At 36.3% G+C, this 19,356-nt stretch overlaps 1 protein-coding gene across 1 annotated transcript; it reads left to right on the top strand.

Moving 5' to 3' along the window:
* Positions 1-2,617: 2,617 nt before the first annotated feature.
* Positions 2,618-18,838, top strand: LDHB (lactate dehydrogenase B). Its single transcript, XM_033118333.1, is given in 8 exon segments — positions 2,618-2,717; positions 2,719-2,748; positions 8,894-9,011; positions 10,239-10,412; positions 12,457-12,630; positions 15,497-15,614; positions 17,017-17,140; positions 18,474-18,838. Coding segments are annotated over 8 exon segments (1,005 nt in total). The 5' UTR covers position 2,618; the 3' UTR covers positions 18,642-18,838.
* Positions 18,839-19,356: the final 518 nt, after the last annotated feature.

The following is a 19,356-nucleotide window of genomic DNA, read 5'->3' as shown; positions in this document are numbered from 1 at the left end:
ACACCGCAGGGCTCGCCTGCAGCCTGTGCTCTGTGGGGAAGAGACTTGTTGCATTTGCAGCTAAAGCCTGGTTCTCGTGTCCTTGATGGGCTCATGGCGGCCCGCATCACCTCCAGTGTCTGCTAGCGGGAGCCGAGACGTGTCCCCTGAGGAACTAGAGGAGGGAGAAGGAACCAGGTCACCTGTGAAGGCACGCCGACCTTGAATTGGAATCTGCTACCATGGGAATGGAGCAATGCCCCTGCCTTTAGGGGGATGAGGGTAAAGGATGAGCTGCAGGTTTGACCCTGCACTCCGATTCTTTACCCGGCTGCTGCAGAGGCAGCCCTTACTAGAGCCATAGGTATATTCATTTCTGGCCTTTTTTCTTGATGCTTCAGGTGCTTTGCTTCTTTTGCCAGCGTGGGGTGTTGAGAGTAGGGAAGGCCTAGACTCTTTCCCTAGAGACCTTCTCCGAGGAGATCTGTGGTTGCGGTTTCCCCTGTGACCTGCTGCTCTCTGCTGAGGAAACCAGGAGGAAGAGGTGGCCTGTGGGCATCCAACATCGCATGTTGCGGTTAGGGCCTGGAGGGATCCGGGAGGGGAGAGGTGGCACTTGAGTGGGGGAATTAGATGACAAAAAGTTAGATTTGAGAGATATTTCGTCAAAAAAAAAAAAAAGTTAGATTTGAGAGATATTCGTCAAGGTGATCTTTGTTCCTGAACTTAAGGCATTGGTTTATTTCTAAAGATTTATATCCACAGGGGGGTAGAGAGATGGAATTGTGAAGGACCAAGAATCAGAGGTTGTTTGTACCCTGTTAATCATGCTTTTTCCTTACGGCCACCACTCTGATCTTGGCACAGTCCTGCATACAATTCGGAACATTTTCTTCTCATTTCTTATAACTCTTAATAAGCAAAGATTAAAGAAAAACACTTTTCTCCAGAAAGATATGAAAGAAAAATCTCTACTGGCTCAAGCCTCTAAATTGTCGTTTCTGAAATTCTGAAAATTAATTGAAAAGGTCTATCTGAACAACTAATCTGTATTTATATAGCAACCATTTCTGGATTTCTGTTTTCCACTGTTTACTGGGTTCCCTATATACTCTAAGGATCTTAATTAACGAAAATAAACTGAATGGAGAAAAACTATACAATTGTATTTCTGTTCAACAAGAAGAGATGAAGCATTCTTCTGATTCTGCTCAAAATGCAGGACATGCGTGAATTTCATTGTAAGGTCATCTATTTGTGGTGACACTTACATGTTCTATATTTCATTAGCAACCACAAGAAACTGCAAACGTGCTCTCTAAAGTCAAAACAATTTCTCAATTTAGTCCCTACACATTGGGGAAAATGCTTTTGGGGGAAAAAAATAGCTTGAGAACAAAATAGTTGTTACACAGATTTCTCCAAATTTAAGTACTTTATTTCAGCTCAGACTTGCTAACTCTTAACATATACAATTATTAAACTAGGTTTTATAAATTTATTGCAGCTCAGAAACAAAAAACAAGACTGGAAGCAGGGGTACAGTTTGAAACAGGTATAGTGGCCACCAAGGCAACAGTCTAGCATTAAAAGTAAAAGTCAAACATAAATAATAGACATTATAATGGGTTACAATTACAGTGATAAAGGATACTTAATTCTGAAGAAAGGGCTTATGATCTGAATCCTCTCTGTGTTTTTAAAAGGTGGGGTTGTAAGATAAATTTTTGCCATTTGTCTTCGTGATCTAGAAAGCGCACCTGATTAATGGCACAGATAAATTTTGTGCAACTGTATAGAATGTTTTCCAACAGGTCTCAATTTAATTGTATTTGTTTTACTTGGAAATTTTTTTGGCTTTTTTTTTTTTTCTGTAATGGCTGGAAAGAAACTGATTCAAAGGCTGATGCTCTCTTACTGTGACTCCCTGAAAGAAAAATGTATTATGTATCTACCCACCTTTCAATAAGCATCCAGGGTGCACTAAAAGAAATTCAGGGTAATTATTTTCTGCACATTTTCCACAAACATTTTTATCACTGTATTTAAACACACACTGTATGTCTAGTACACTGACACATTTAGGTAAGACTTCAGTAGAAGAACCAGTTAGTACCTATTTTTCAAGAGTGATAATAACCATTAATAATAGAAATTATATTCATTACTGGCCATTCATTTTTTTTAGGCCCAGCTTAAATAGGGGTTAATAGTGAGCCCTAAGTTACTTTAAATAGTTGCATATATAAATTCTTTATAGGAGGAATAGAAACAAATCAGTTAATTTAAGTATGTCTTATATTTTTCTAAAGCTATTTTCCCCCAAATCATGTATTTTAGCTAGTGAACGAATAGCCACGAGACACAATGTTACAACTTTTTAAATACTAATAGGGAATCAGTCATAGGCTGAAGAGAAGACCCTAAATTCTATAGGCTTCATAGAGGTTTTTGTCTTGATTAAATTCTCCACTAAATGGGTCACATGGTTCTTTAAAATGTATTCTATGTTCTAGAATATCATTTGGCTCATTTTAGACTGTTTTAACTCAAAATTGCCACATTTTCAGGATTGTTCCCAGTCAGGTTTCATGTGTGGGTATATGGATAATATTTTGATTCTTTTCTTGCAGTGCACAATGGCAACTCTTAAGGAAAAACTGATTGCACCAGTTGCAGAAGAAGAGGCAGCAGTCCCAAACAATAAGATCACAGTAGTGGGTGTTGGACAAGTTGGTTATGGCGTGTGCCATCAGCATTCTTGGAAAGGTACATTTCAAGAACACCATACATGATAGAATATTTCAGCATGTGAAGTGTCTCTTTAAATACTTCAGGATTTTATTGTATCTTTAAAAGATTTTTTTTCCCTGAACAATTTGAAGTAAGTTGTAGACATGATATTGCACCCTTTAATACTTGAGCATGTATCTCCTGACAGAATAATAGTCTCCTTATCTGACACAGTACAGCTAGGACACTCAGGGAACTTATTGATATAATACGAGGTATTGTCTGATATACAGCGCCGAGATTTAAAATTCTCCAGCTATCAAAATCATGCTTTTTATAGCTGCTTTATCCCAATCCAAGATCATATATTTTATATGCTTGTCATGTCTCTTCAGCCTTTCTTTGTCTCTCATGTCAATTGACATTTTTGAAGAGCTCATACCAGTTTTATAGAATGTCCCTCAATTTATATTGGTCTGATGTTTCCTTGTAATTTATGTTCAGGTTAAATTTTTGGGTGGGGTATGACTCGATGATATAATGTCCTTCCCATTGCATCACATCAGGAGCCACATGATGTTCAACTAATCTCATTACTGGTGGTGCCCAAGAATCCTCTGAAGTAGTAACTGTAAGATTTTTCCACTGCAAAGATCCCTTTACCCTCTACAATTAATAAATAATCTGCACAGTACTTTTTGGGGTCAGGGAAATATTCTATTATTCCCCTCAAACTTTCACCCAACAGTTTTATTTTGAAATAATCTCAAATTTACAGAAAATTTGCAAGCATAGTAAAAAAAAAAAAAGTAAAACTTTCATATCCATTTTACCCAGATTTACCAATTCTTGACATTTTGTGAGTTTCTCTCCCTCTCTCTACACACACACACACACACACACACACACACACGAACCATATTAGTGCCACATATATATGTATATAGTGGATTTTTTTTTTAACCATTTCAGAATAAATGCAGACATCATGCTCTTTCCTTCTAAGTCCATCCGAGTAGGAATTCCCTCCTCCCCCAAAATGCTGCCTTGTTTTCAGTAGAGCTGTCTCTACTGAACACTGTCTCTTTGTATTTATGTGAAGGCTGCCTCCTAACCAAGTAGGAGTTTGAAAAGTTTAAATTCTAGAGGAACAAATTCTGAATCTTCACTGAGAAAAAGTTATCAAAGAAATCAACTAAAACATGTAGTGTGCAACAATGAAAGTTTAGTTCTTCTGCATTTTTCTCTAGCAGTTAATTGATGAGTTGCCTGTGATTTAAGATAGCTGCTTCCCAAATCATAGGAACGTTAAATAACTCAATTTAGTGCTCACTGTTCATGCCAGTAAAAATGAAAAATATTCCAGCTTCCATTCCTTTTATAAAACATTGAGTGTGCGACATGTTCAAAGTGTATTAACTAAAATGCTTCATTTTAAACAATAACCTCAAGAAATGGTAACTGTTCATATCCTGTTTTCAGATGAGGTGGCTGAGACTTAGAGATTAACTAGCCTGCCCATGGTCACTCAGCTGATAGTTTCAACTATATTTTGAACCGGGACTTGGAACTCTTAACCATAGTGACTCTGGAACTTCTAATTCTATGCTAGTATTTGGGCAGTTAAAAACATAAAGGTAATAATGAAATACTAGCTAAGGATTTTTCATCCTTCTTGCTAACCTTAAATTTTGGATTTTTCAGGAACTTATATCTGAGCTATCATGATTCTCTGAGTACCTCTATGATTGTTTGAATTGTTAATTTAAAATTCTCCTCAGTAAATAATTTAATTGAGACTGTATCTGTAGTTACATAATACTTTGGCCCAATTCAAGTGCCTGAGAGAATAGATCCTGCTGCTAACACAGTAGGAATCTTCCAATGTAGATGCTGTGATGGAATGACTGCCTTGTTCAACACCATTTTACTAACTTAAAAAAAGGTCTAAATCTTATTTTAATGGGTAAGGATTAAAGTGTTTCAAAATTGTCATAATAGTTGGTAAGGATTCTAAGCCCCACTATTTACCAGAGAAGGGAAAGTAACACTGCTCAGTGTATGTGTTTGGCCTCATTTCCCCACAAAACTTCCAGGAGGGTATTGTCATCTATGTATTCCTGTTGGAAAAACAAACTCAGAAATATTAAGTGACTTAATTAAGACCACACAGATAGTAAGTGCCAGATCTGGCCTTTTGAGTCCGTCACTGGTGTGCTTTACAGAGGACCCACATTGCTTTGGCCCAGAAAATGAACAAAGCCAGGGTATCAGAGATAGCCCACACCTTGAGGAAGCCCACACCTCAGCCCACACCTTGAGGAGGCCCACACCTCAGCTAGGCCCGTGAAGGCCACTCAGGCTCCCTAGCACCTGTCCCTTCATTCCAAAGACTCAAGTATTTTTTGTTTCTACTCTTGCCCACTCCCGTCACCCTCATGGCCAACACAATACCCATAGTGAGCTTTTCTAAAAATAGTAGCTTGTGTACTTAAAACTTTTCAGTAATGTTATAGTGCACATATGCTACACACACACAAAATCCTGGGAGGCATAAAGGATCTCTCCCTGCCTGTGTCAGAGCAAAGCAGTGGCGTGCACAACTCCAGAGGGCGCCATTTGCAGTGTCAGCACCTTCCAGTGAAATGTGGTGGCACGATCTCTGACCTCCTCTCTTACCCTCTGCCCTCTTTCTTCAAAACACCCAGCTCATCTCTGCTTAAACCCTTTTTTACTTGACTTCCCTCCACCTAGAATGTCTACCCTAGACCATCGCAGTGTTGACTGCTTCTATCATTCATATCACTTTTTTGCAGACAGGTACCTTCCGACTATCCAATACAAAGTAAACTCCCTCCCCAGTAACTTCAGCATCACCCTGCCTTTGGTGTTTACAGCACTTCCATCATCAGCATCATCTTAAATTATTGGCTTAATTCCAGTTTCTTTCCCGATACATTCCAGGAGACAGGACTTTGCCAAATTTGATCATTACTATATTCCTGATTAGTAGAATAATGCCTGGCCCGTTCAGTAATAAGTATATATTAAATAAGTGACTATTCCTGCTGTTACTAGTCAACTGCACTTACATTGGTTGAATTTTGATTAGAGCTTATTCTTTTTCATAGCTTCTACTGCCAAATATGATTTCTGCCACCACCAGTCACGAGCTCTGCATTTAGCTGCCAAGTCCGTTTTATGTTGTCAGGGTCATGTAGAGCTTCCGTGCAAAGTTATTCAACACTGAGCCTTTATGTCCAGCTGTTTTTGGTTTGAGTGTCCGTTCTTAAATCAGTCACCTGTAGCCACCTTCCTGTGGTACAAGCATAGCATAAGAAGTCTGTTAGAAGGGGCAATGTAATTACAGACGTATTGCCAAGTAGTTTTTGGCTTAAAAGTGAGACTTCATTAAAATTTGGAATTTGTACAAGAATAGACAGGTTAATGGAATAGGCTGAAATCCCAGAAACAGGCCCAAATAGTATTTAATAAGATAAAAGTGGCATTCCAGAGAAGAAAAACAAATTATTGAAAAAACGGTGGCTTGTCCAATCGCTAATTATTTGGAAAATGTTATGCCTTTTCCCTACACAAATTCCACGCAGACTAAAAATTCCATGCAGAGTAAACACTTGAAGATAAAAATGCAATCATCAAATATTAAGGCACTAGTGCCACTAATGTATTAGTTCAGGGGACCAAGAGGCAAAGTATGGCGGGCTGTGTCTGGTCCATACAAGACTTTATATTAAAAGACATTTTTGTAGTATGTTAAGCGACGGTTCAACAGTGATGTTCTTGGCTTCTACCTGACCTCGTTCCTTAATAACTTATTGGTTTTGCAATTAATCTAAGCCTTGCAGTTTCAAATATTTTAAACATATCCCTTCAGCTTACAATGAAATATATGGTACATTCATAGGCTATACAGTCTGTGACTGCAGAAGATTTATTTAAGCCAAACAACAGCATCAGTACTTGGTCGCACATCTTCTATTTGCTGCCTCCACACTTGGAGGATCTTCAGGAGTACAGACGCAACTACATTCTGCACTGCAGTTATTTTCTGAAAGTGTTGGATCTTTCCTTCCTTGCCAGCTGCACATGCACTTCTCAGACAGTTCTCTACACCCACTGAAAACAAAAGACAGGATCTGAGATCCTGTGACATCCTTTTCCACTTGAGCTCCAAATTGTTTTGCCCGGTTGACTTCAACAGCACACATGTGATGTTACTAAAATAAGAGTGATATTCTACTCAGAACATCGCTCAGTGCCTTAACAGAATGTTATGGCTGTTACTAGGTTATGGTGTACTGCAGGTCGCTGGATAACGTCATTATGTTCAACAAACATCAAGAAGATGCCATAGGAGCTTAGCTCTTGTTCATATCAACTAGCCTATGGTAAATTGGTTTTATTAATACATCCTTTGGCTGCCATTCCAAGAACCTATCCATGGTGTTAAATGGGAACTTAATTGTAGTAATTTAGGACTTCAAAAACACAAATGAGGATTTTGTGTGATCTTATCAGAAGCTGCAGAGGAACAAAAAACCATTTAAAAAATGTAAAATCATGTTTAAGTAAAATTAGATGAAAATTAATGCCAGTATTTGATATACATGGAAATGAGAAAATATTTACTAAGTAATCCTTAATTCATAAAACGATCATTTCAGAACTATGCAAGTAAACTAGTTACTTGGAACTAAGAACACATTCAATCATAAAGAGGCTTGATCTCAGGGAAACCCTCGCAAGCAAACCCTCACAGCTGACTTCATGAGGCTAGCCAGTCACTGGGGTTCTAAAGACGGTGGTGGTGCTCATTCCTTGGCTCCTGCAGGAAGCAGGACCTTTGCTGGCAAGCTAAAGTAGGTCAAGTTTTTTTATTGGCCGTCTCACCTCTCACTGGTTTTTCTCCCTTTGCTGCTCAGCACCTTCCTGACACCTCCAATTTCACTCCAGGCTACTCTATCCTTCAAAGTTCTTCCTGAACCCCAATTGCCTATCTTTTATCCCATCAACAACCTTCACCTATATAGCTGATCACACTATCTTTGGAAGACATTTGCATTTTTAAGTGGGCTCCAGTATTAATATATCATATTAAGCTAATTATTTTGCTAATAGCCCTAAAAACAGTAGAGGCAAAGATACTGATGTTTCAATGAGAGGGATAATACTTTTTAAAAGATTTTGCAAATAACGGGTTTCCCTAAGATAACCAAATATCAAAGCTGAAAGGTTGTTTAGATGCATCCAGATTGACACCCTCCACCCTCATTTTTACAAGATCAAGGACTTGCTGAAGAGTAAACATGATAACTGGAAGGGAAAATTCAGGATTTTCATTTTTTTCTCCCACTATTCATGTGGAGATAGAGAACATAAACATATAAAATATGTTACATCCGAAACATGTTTTATAGAACATGTGAAATTATACTAGATCAAGATGTACTAGCATATTTATTGATTTAGGGTTTTATTTTGGATGGGTGGCATAGAATGACAATTAGAATAGAAAACGAGAACTCTGAGACCCAGCAAGTTCAGATTGATCACATATGGAAACTCTTTTAGTTCTGGGCCCCTCTGTCCATTAGATTCCTTTTCCCCACCAAAATATTCGAGTTGGTCAGAGCCATTCTGAGGATTCCAACCTTCAGCCAGGGCTTTGAGTCCTACTCTAAGTGAACTCAAACTTCATGGTTTAAACCAGATCTGCTCTCAAAAATCCTCCAAGTTGGGGGTGACCTCAGAGTGGATGCAACTGCCCAAAGTTGTTTCTGGGGCTGGGTGAGTCTCTTTCTTTACCACCATTCCCCATTAATGTAAAGACTTGTGCATTCTGAGGCCACTGTTGAACTAAGTTGGTTTCATCAGGAATCTTTAATGCTACATATTCTTAAAGCAATTTGCATCATGCTGATGGAATTCTAGTTGAGTACCAGAAGGTGAAATTCTGAAAAGGCAGGGTCTTCAATGTTAATGGTTCATGATTCAAGATGTTTTATCATGAAATTGTTTAAAGAGCACACCTATCTCCATGGTGAAAATCTCAAGGTTTTTAGACACTTTGTCCTTAGCCATTGAAAGGGCCTCAGGGTCGTACTCTGAGCTGAGGTGTCCTAGAATGGTGTTGGGAACTAACACCCATTTTCCTGTTTAGTCTCTGGCTGACGAGCTTGCTCTCGTGGATGTTCTGGAAGATAAACTCAAAGGAGAGATGATGGATCTGCAGCATGGGAGCTTGTTTCTTCAGACACCTAAAATTGTGGCAGATAAAGGTAGTTTCATTTCACGCCCAACGTAATCTATCTAATAATAAATTGACATCCTCACTGATGTAAAATCAGTCTTTCATCTCAGTGAATCTAGTGTGTGCAATTTCTTCTTCCCTTCTGGTTCCAAGTCACCTCCAAGTGTTCCCTCTGCCAACCCTCCCCCCGTGTGACTTCCACACATTTGGTACATAACATTTTAGGAAATTGTATCATGATGTTTTTGTGTATCTAAGAACAGGAAGGTTTGAGAGCGAAAAAAATATTTGCCCAGAGTAATGTAAGTGCCTTGAAGAAGCTAAATAAGTTTATATTCTAGCCGTCTTTGTTTTGAATTCACTCAGTTTTGTACAGTGATGCTTCCACCACACCATGGCTGTGCCTAAAGGTAGAGAAATGTGGGCCTCCAAAATAATATCTAACGATACTACTACAAATAATAGCTGTATTCCTTGAAGTGTTAGCATTCTGGGTACTGTGAAACTTTATATGGCTCATTTTACTTCATCTTCACAACAATCCTATGAGAGGTAGGTCCTATTACCTCCATTTTATGGGATAGGAAATTGATAAAGTTTTAATGACTTTCCAAAGTCACATAGCAGCACAGTTTAATTACATGAGTCATCCATAGCTATTGAGTCTATTGAGCACATCAAATCATAATGTTTGTATATTTTGGGAAAAGACACACTTCCTTCAGGAAAAACTAAAATATTCTCTAGACAAACTACTGCTAAACGTGAGTAAACTTCCTTAAAATATGAGTATTAGAAATTAATTTCTAGCCAAGAACAAATACTTCGGTACCTTCCTTCCCCTTCATAGATGGAGTTAACATTACAAGCCTAAAGTTACCATTAAATTGCTTGCTTTTTTTATTGGAGGGCTGCCTGTTGAAATTTGGACACGTTGTTTATGCTTTGTATTATTACTGGCAATCCAATATTCTCTAAAGGCAATAGCACGTTAAATTTGTGCTATTGTTGAAATATAAGTTAGGGCCTTCTTTATTTCCTGTGTCTATTCTCCTAGCCAACTTTATGGCTGCAATGTTCTCATATGGGAAAAAGAAGCCATCGGAGCATAGCACTTCAAAACCTTACAATATAGAAAATGTTAGTCTCATAAATTTTGGAAGCTTATGTATGTTTGGGTTTCTAGAGGATATTATACATGATACGTTTTGATGAAGAGTTGTATTGAAAATACCTTTTCTCCCTCTCCTTCCAGATTACTCTGTGACTGCCAATTCTAAGATTGTGGTGGTAACTGCTGGAGTTCGCCAGCAAGAGGGAGAGAGTCGTCTCAATCTGGTGCAGAGGAATGTTAATGTCTTCAAGTTCATTATTCCTCAGATCACCAAGTACAGTCCTGACTGCATCATAATTGTGGTTTCTAACCCAGGTAGCATGATAATGCCTTAAGGTTCAGTTCTGTTACATTCAATTTTTGGGAGTTTTGTTTTACTTTGTTTTTGAATTAAAAAAAAATTTGTCCTGGTATTCAGTAGTGGAAGCAATTCACCTGTCCTCTGTTAATTGGCCACAAAAGAGGGATGTTTGCAAAACAAATGGCACTGTCCCAGGCCAACTGTTTAAAAAATCCCAGAAAAATTTTATATAAAGCAATTTTATCTGTTTGTTTTATCTAGGTCGGTTGTAGTATCAAAAAGGTTTTAAAATTTTTGTAAAGATTATCTTGGGATGCATAATGAAATGTTTGAACATGGCTTCAATTTATAAGAAATATTTTAGCATATTTGACCTTCTGTTTTCCAGAAAGTGGATTCTAGTGTCCTTACCTCTAAAACTCTTCAAAATTGAATCCAATTGCATTTGAAAAGAGTTTAAGAAAGGCATTAATCAGCCCAGGTTTAAAGATAGAAATAGACTATATTGATGGACAAATATGTACCAACACCAAATGTTGTAACTTAAAACTTCTGTTTAGAAAAAATTGCAATTTTTTAGCCTAAAGAATCAAAATTCACTCTGTATTTCACACTTCTTTTGTCTATACTTTGCCACCAAACTTATTGTTTATTGGTGAGCAGAATACATGCATTAATAAAATGGTAAAACTGATTATCTCTGACACCTCACATCGAGAAAGATTGTGAATAAGAGCCAGGGGAATCTTTATAATTTGTGAAATATTGAGAGTTGATAGCCAGCAAGGGCAGAGATTATTTTAGTATTCTATTCTCTGCAATCCTGGATTGCCATTTACAAATAGTTTAATCTTTCATCTAAAACTTCTCATAAGTATATGTAACAAATACCGGAGGTGCCAAAAAGATGTATACACATTTTAAGAGATATTAACACTTTGGTCAGTGTTGCTCAAGCAGTACTTTGCGGTAATCAGAAGTGTCTGGATGCTGATGGTAACCACTTTGAGCACCTCTTATAACTGCAGAAGTCAAACGTGACTTGTAATCATCTTTTGTTATCAGTATATATTGACTATTACAATTTTAATGCAGTTTTCCTTTCTTAAAATGTGTATACATTTTTTTGGCATCCTCTGTAGATTCAGAACAGGAATTACAAGTCGCTGGCAAATATGAAATTACTGTATCCTGTGCCCTAAGGCACACATTAATATAACTGGTTACGTAACTTTCTAGGTATTATTTCAAAGTCTTAACTCTCCAGGGAGTCACTCCCACTAAATCCAAGTTGCCAAAGTAGAGTTTATAATATCTAGTCCAAAATGACCGTAAAGTATCTTAGCCAGTGTATATATAGGAGTGTGCAGGTGGAAACTCCAACCCCTTGCCTTCCTTGTGTGCATATATTCCTACTTTTACAGCTTAGCCTGTAAGTACTGTGAACCTGTCTAGACCAGCGAGTTTTGCCTCTGTGCAGTCTCAGGGCTCCACCACACCAGAATAAAGGTTCTGTCGTACAGGTCCTTTCATTGAACAGTAGGAAATGTTACTACCTTGTACTGTCACAATTGTTTACTGAATAGTACCTTGCCCAAGAAAATTTATAGTAGCCTGCCTGGGTCATGTAGTAACCAATGGCTTTTAGTTTATGATGACAGCCATTAACAGTGAAGGAATGTTAGAACTGGATGGAAGAAAGTTAAGTGATGATTTGATTCAACCTTTTTCCTCTTCCTTTCCATATGTGGTAAATTAATTAATTTGCAAGGTTCTTACGTATTCTTGTTTCAAGTAATAACATAAGTTAAAAACCAAAATATTGCACTTTTTTTATGTTTTACAATTTCTCTTAATATAAAGCTTAAAGGTTTTTTCTTGTCTCTCTAACTCCCATTATCTCTAACTCTGGAAAGTCCAAGTATTTACATCTTTCTGGCCACGTCTCATTTGGGGAATGGGGAAGTGGGAGAGGAAGAAGCCAGGGTACCCACTAATTGACATAGCAGTTGAAATCAGTTTTGATTTACTTACATATATTATTTCTAAAAATTTCAGTGGATATTCTCACATATGTTACCTGGAAACTAAGTGGATTACCCAAGCACCGTGTGATTGGAAGTGGATGTAATTTGGATTCTGCTAGATTTCGTTACCTTATGGCTGAAAAACTTGGCATTCATCCCAGCAGCTGCCATGGATGGATTTTGGGAGAACATGGAGACTCAAGTGGTAAAAAAAACAAAAAACAAAAAAAGACAATATTTACTGTGTTTTTATGGTATTGTTCTTGCCATTCCAAATTTTTTGTTTGTTTTTAAATGTTATTATATATTTTCACATACTTAACATTACAAATAAATACTTTGTGGGGGTTAACTTTGATACGGATTCTTCATCAGTTTTTTACTTGCTAAGTTTAGTATAAATTAATGACTCTGTTAAATATTACAATGATAAATGTCAAATAGGATATTCTAACCCCATCATTTCTTCTATATTAATTTGGATTCCACTTTAAGAGAGCTTTCTCTTCTCCATTTATTATTATTCATTTATTTATATCAATGTAGACTCAGATTTTTACTCCATTCCACTTAGGTTCTGTCACCACTATTGTAACATCTAAATTGTCCCAGATTTGTCAAGTAACAGGCTCTTCAAGCTGGCCCCCGTGTCTTTTTGACATGTCTCACCATTTTTTGAGCCCTTCCTTGCTTTCTGGAAAAATAAAGTGCACCAGATTCATCTTGTACTTTCCCTTTACCAGCAGTAGAATCGTCTGTTTCTTCAGTGAGCCCCTGTTTCCTTTTAAGGGGAATGGCAATTAGAAACCATGATCTGGCATAGGTGTGCTCGTTCTCCTGGTATGTTTTCGCTTCTGGCCTTTCAGTGGACAGGGCTATGATAAGCATCATGTTTATTGAAGAAGGAATGAATTGGGTAACAAAAGCTGTTAAATAACCAGTGTCTACTATTTGATTATGTAAAATAAATCTTGCTTCAAATGAAACCTGATCTTTAATAAGCCATTAATCATAACGATCAATCATTTAAGTAGTAAGAGACCATATGGTAACTCTCTCAACTAATTTCTTTAGCAATTTAAATAGACTTGTTGGACATAAATGAATAATTGTGAAAAGACCAACATTAAAATTATATTGCATTTCTTTTATAATGGTTTGTTTTGAAACAGTTAAAAACAATTCATTCTAAATGTTTCATTTTAAGCTGATATTTCTCTTTATTTAAATTAATGATTCTGTTCCAATTTTATATAAAAACATTTATGAACAATTACGATCGTATTTCATAATTCTAAACCTATTTATTAAACATTGAATTTTATACATTGAATTGGTGGATGGCATGAAATTAATAATCTAAAACTTTAATATTAATAATGATAATGACAATCTGTATTTTACTAAATTTATTTCCACCCAATATGCAAGAAACTATTTTCTCCCTAAAAGGTTAAGGTGTAAATTTCCCTTTGAATTTAGTGGGAGTTTGGTAAAGAGTTTACCTTGGTATGATAAGAATTTGGTCTTACAATTATTGCTTTTGTGCCTTTTTATATAATGATGCTGATTTTTTTTCTGACACATTGTACCACTTTTTTCAAGTTTTTCATATCCAAGGATTTGTCTGAATTTATTTCTTGTACAAAGTATCTAGTACAATATCTGGTCAGAATAAAAGTTCAAAAAGGTGCTAGTTATTACAAACATACAGTTAGAACAACAGATCTGAAAGTGATGTCCTCTAGTTCAATGCTTGCATTTTAATGAGGAAAAAATTGAGGCGAAGCAAGCATAGTGACTTGTCTGGAGATTCATTAGTTAGTAGCAAAACTACAACTCGAATCGTATCTTCTGATTCCTGTCCAATGTTCTATTCACTCATCATGGTGTCATTTTTTCCAAAACTTCTGCATTCCCCCTACTTCCATACTGATCTATATTACGTACATGAAATGAAAGAGAATTAAGCCATGCTCATGATGGCATGATTATATAGATCCCATAGCTTTCAAAGACCATCAAAATGCCCTAGTTATCTCTACAGTTAGCCTGAATTCACAGAAGTTGTGGACTAAATGGAGGTCTTGCTGGGCCATAGGCAGCTTTGCCCTTCCTAGCTGGTTCTAAGCCCAGTGACTTCGCCACATGCCTTGGCTCATATTTCCTCAGTCTGCAGTGCTCCAAAGGTCCTTGAGGAACACACACTTATTTCTCATGGACTGATTTAAAGGCATATATTTTGTAGCCCTTTCTGGCACTCTTTTTTCTCTTCCACTCAGTAGACCCTTATTTAAGTTAGATTATTCTTTCTCTATACTTCTGTGAGAGCTTATCCCATTGCTTTAGTTTCCTTTACTTATTTCTCTCAGTAGATTCTGAGCTTGTCGGCGGCACAGAACATGTCTTATATTTATCTTTGTATGCTTAGATCTTCAATATGTGCTTTCGGATGGGCAGGAGGTGTAGGCGGTTGTTTTGGTGCATCAAAGCCGCCAAACGGTACCGGGAGTGATGGACAACACCTTTGTCTGTTTTGACGCAGAGGTATTCTTGGAGAGAATATTTGATCCAGTTAAGAGCAGAAAAATACATTGTGGTTACAGGAAGTTTCCTTCAAGAAATAGATTGAACTTGAGGCATGAGGAGATACTTTAATTATATTTGGGTCGTAGCCAAAGATTTTTTTTTTCTTAACCTCCAGAAAGAAAGGGGTTTGTGTTAGAAAAACAAGCAGGAGGAAAATTGAGAATTTCTCAAACCAAAAGTTTAGGAAAATCCTGAACTAGAATCCCTTGAGACTTCACAAACCGAGAGAAAAGCAAGAATTCTCTATTCTCTATTAATATGACACAGTAATTCTGTTTTGCACCAAAATGCTTGAAAGTTGAACGATCAGATGTGTGGCTATTTGAAGGCAAATGTCAGCCTTTTGGGGGAAGTATACGTCAGTTGTCATTGGAGCAGTTCCAGTGGATAACTTGCATCAGAGGTGAAATCTTAACTAAGAGAAGAAAATATTTTTTAAAATAGTGTCAGAAATACATAAAATTTTGTGTTGTTTTTTACAGTGGCTGTGTGGAGTGGAGTGAACGTGGCCGGTGTTTCTCTCCAGGAACTGAATCCAGAAATGGGATCGGACAATGATAGTGAAAACTGGAAGGAAGTGCATAAGATGGTGGTTGAAAGGTAAGTGGGAAAGGGTTTCAGACAATTAATTTCTTTTTTACTGGGATAAAATTATAAACAGTTTCCATGACTGCCTGCTCAGATAAACTCTTACTGTAGAAATATGCAGTTGTTATCTTCTGAAACAGGGAAGAATAACTTAAGCTGGTCAAATTTGCTATGCCGGTCCCCCTAGAGAAAGCACATATTTTCCTAGAGAAATTCTCTTATAAAGGTAAGGAGCAAAACATGGAATTAATAAGTGAAAAGGGCTTTCAAAATGAGTCCTATTGACAGATAAAGCTGGCTTATTTAGAAAGATAAACCTAGACACAATTAATCTCATAATTGCCTGAAATAAATACTTGCTGATTGATTGTTGAAAATATTTAAGCTATGCTGTATTTACCTTTCCACGCTCAACTAAAGATGTCCCACTTTCCCTCCATTTTTTTTCTTGAATTCTTTTTCTTTTTCTTTTTCTTTTAACTGTCTGTTTTGTTACTGACCATCCTCTCTGTGACCTTCATGCTTATTGTAAAACAATGGACAAGAGACAAGAATATGAGCTTGTATGTAAGTCATGGCACTGACACTAACTATATAGTCTTAGGGAAGCCATTTAACCTTTAAGTTGTATCTCAGTTTTCTCCTCTGTAAAGTCAGATGGTAATAGAAGTATTGTAAATCTTGAGTAAAAGTGCACACATACACCCCTATGCACACACTTATGATTGATAAGCATTCAATAAATGTTAGCTGTTATTTGCAGGGGATTGTAACAAGACTGCTATCTCAAATATGGAATTGCATTAAATCCCAATTTCCTAATACTCAGTTACTCCTGCTACTTCTCAAGTACCAGTGCCTTTGTGCATTTTGAGGTGTACAATTTGTGCTCAGAAAATTTCCAGGCAAGGTATTTTCATCACTTTGCTCTTAAGTTAGTTGGTCGTAGTATTTTAGGTGACAATGGTAAGTAACTGGGACCTCAAAATTAAGGTACTTTCAGTATGAAAATTCTTTTACTTTCATTGTTTCCTGATTTCATTAATATCTTTGGAAATATTCATGTTTATGAATAAGATTTGTTGGAAAATGAATATTTTTACCACTGTGACTACATTATATTACACAATAGCTATTTACATTTATCAAAATGTTTACATAGTACCTCCCTTGTAGTGTTTAAGTTTTAAACACTTTATATATATGGGAACGCATTTAGTAAACTTATGAAATAGATTCTATTGTTATCCTCATTTTACAGAAGAGGACACTGAGACAGGGAAGGTTAAATAATTTACTCAAGATTATGCAATTAATAAGAGACATAGTAAGAATCAAACCCAAAGAGTCTTGTTTTAGTAACTGTTGAGTTTTATTTCAATGATCTCTTTTATGATATACATTTTTTTCTTAGCGCCTATGAAGTCATCAAGCTAAAAGGATACACCAACTGGGCTATTGGGTTAAGTGTGGCTGACCTCATTGAATCCATATTCAAAAATCTATCCAGGATTCATCCAGTGTCAACTATGGTGAAGGTATGAAACTTACAAAATAGAAAATGATCTCTAGTTTTCTATTCTATAAATAGATTCATTTAAAGACAGACAAGACATGGTCTCAGTCCATAGAGACCTCTGTATCTTAAAGTTTTATGGAGACTTTTCTCCTTTTTCAGTAAAGTCCAGGACAACAAGAACACAAACTTGTAGAGGCTAAGACATCGAATAATTTTTTATAATTCTCCTTTGTATGACATGGCAAATTAAATATTAACTCTTAATCTTATTTGACATATTCTCAAAATAGATGATCAGTTAAATAAATATAATAGTTTCATTTCAAGTTGGTGTATTAAACTATAGATTGCCTTTGATGTAGCACTTGATACCTTAGCAAATTTAGTTTAATTCAAAAGCCATGAAATAGTTAAGTAGAAATTGATTTTTTTAAAAAATAAAACTAAAATTGTATTAAAACATTGTATAAGATAACTGACTTATTTTCCACAAGTCAATGGGAGGGGTGAACAAGTAATGGGACGGGGATGCAATAGATTAAAAGAAGCGTTAAAAAGAGATAAATATAGAAGCATCTGGGGTAAAACATGGTATCGAGTTTTTTTTTTTTTTTTTAATACAATAACAAAAATTTAAAGAACAAGTATGGTAAAATTGAATAATTGCTGAGTCTTGGATGGCATATATAAAAATTTGTTTATTCTCTCTACTTTGGTGTATGTACAAACATTTTAGAAATTGAAAGTTTTTAAAAAATATAGTAATTTGTTTAATATAATTAACTTATTTTATTAATTATGTAGTTAGATTGACCCTGTGAATAAATTACTTTATACAAACTAGTAAAGTGTTTTGGAAGTTGTACTATTTTTGTCAGCAACTCTTGAGTATTGTAAGAATCTTGTCTTTCTGTAGTTTCCAACCACTATTCTGGACATTCTAGGTTGGCTACCACCTGAAATTCTCTTCTTAACTAAACGATTTTAAGAAACCAGATTTCACAAAAAAGTAGCCCATTAAGAAAACACATTTGAAAGCAATTTAATTTGAAGACTTCCATATCAAATTCTGTTAAAGTATATCTAAGAGAAAGAGGTGTCAGTAAGTTCAATAAAGTACTTATTACTTACACATTTCTAGTTTTATCGTATTGTATATTTGTATATTCTATGCATGAAACCTAATTCAAAACACAAATATTAGGGAAATATGGGGCTGTAAGTGATGAAAATTAAAGAGTGAGTTTGTGCTTGTCAAATTTCCTACAGATCCTTCGGTTCAAACACAGGACCTGTGATCATTCTTACCTGTGATTTCATTTTTTAATCTAAATGCTTTTCTTGTCTGGCAGGGGATGTATGGCATTGAGAATGAAGTCTTCCTAAGCCTTCCATGTATCCTGAATGCTCGGGGATTAACTAGTGTTATAAACCAGAAACTGAAAGATGATGAGGTTGCTCAACTCAAGAAAAGTGCAGATACCCTCTGGGACATCCAGAAGGACCTCAAAGACCTGTGACTTCAGGCTTCTAGGCTGTAGAAATTTAAAAACTACAATGTGATCAACCATGAGCCTTTAGTTTCCATTCATGTACATGGATTACAATTTGCTTTTATCTTCCTAAATATGTGAATCTGGGCTCACAGAATCAAAGCCTATGCTTGGTCTAATGCTTGCAATATGAGTCACTGAACAAATAAAACTATTGTAGTGTTCTTCTGTTTCTAGAATTCCTCCTTTAATGGTTTCTGAAAGATTTCAGTCAGTTTTTCAAATAATTCTTTCTCCACATCATAAATTTCCCTAACTCCTATTATCTGCATTTCATACTATATACTCCTCGCACCAAACAGCACAAAAAGTCTTTGTCACAACCTGTGACAAAGCTATGATTTTGTCCTTGTCCTGAGAATGTGATTACCACTTTTAAGGGACTTTTATGTTAGAGCAGTTTTAGGTTCACAGCAAAATTGAGAGGAAGGTAGAGACTTCCCATATACCACTTGTTGCGACACATGCATGACCTCCCCCATTATCAACATCACTCATGAGAGTGCGACATTTAAAATCGATGAACTAACGTTGGCCTCAGCATTATCATCCAAAGTCCATAGTTTACGGTGGGGTTCACTCTTGATGTTGTACATTCTATGGGTTTGGACAAATGTATACGGACATGTATCCATTATTATAATATAACAATATTTTCACTGCCCTAAAAATTCTGTGGTTA

This window comes from Rhinolophus ferrumequinum, chromosome 10 (genome assembly GCF_004115265.2).
Source record: "Rhinolophus ferrumequinum isolate MPI-CBG mRhiFer1 chromosome 10, mRhiFer1_v1.p, whole genome shotgun sequence".
Classification (NCBI taxonomy): domain Eukaryota; kingdom Metazoa; phylum Chordata; class Mammalia; order Chiroptera; family Rhinolophidae; genus Rhinolophus; species Rhinolophus ferrumequinum.
The sequence above is the reverse complement of the archived record's forward strand: the minus strand, read 5'-3'. Positions and strand labels throughout refer to the sequence as shown.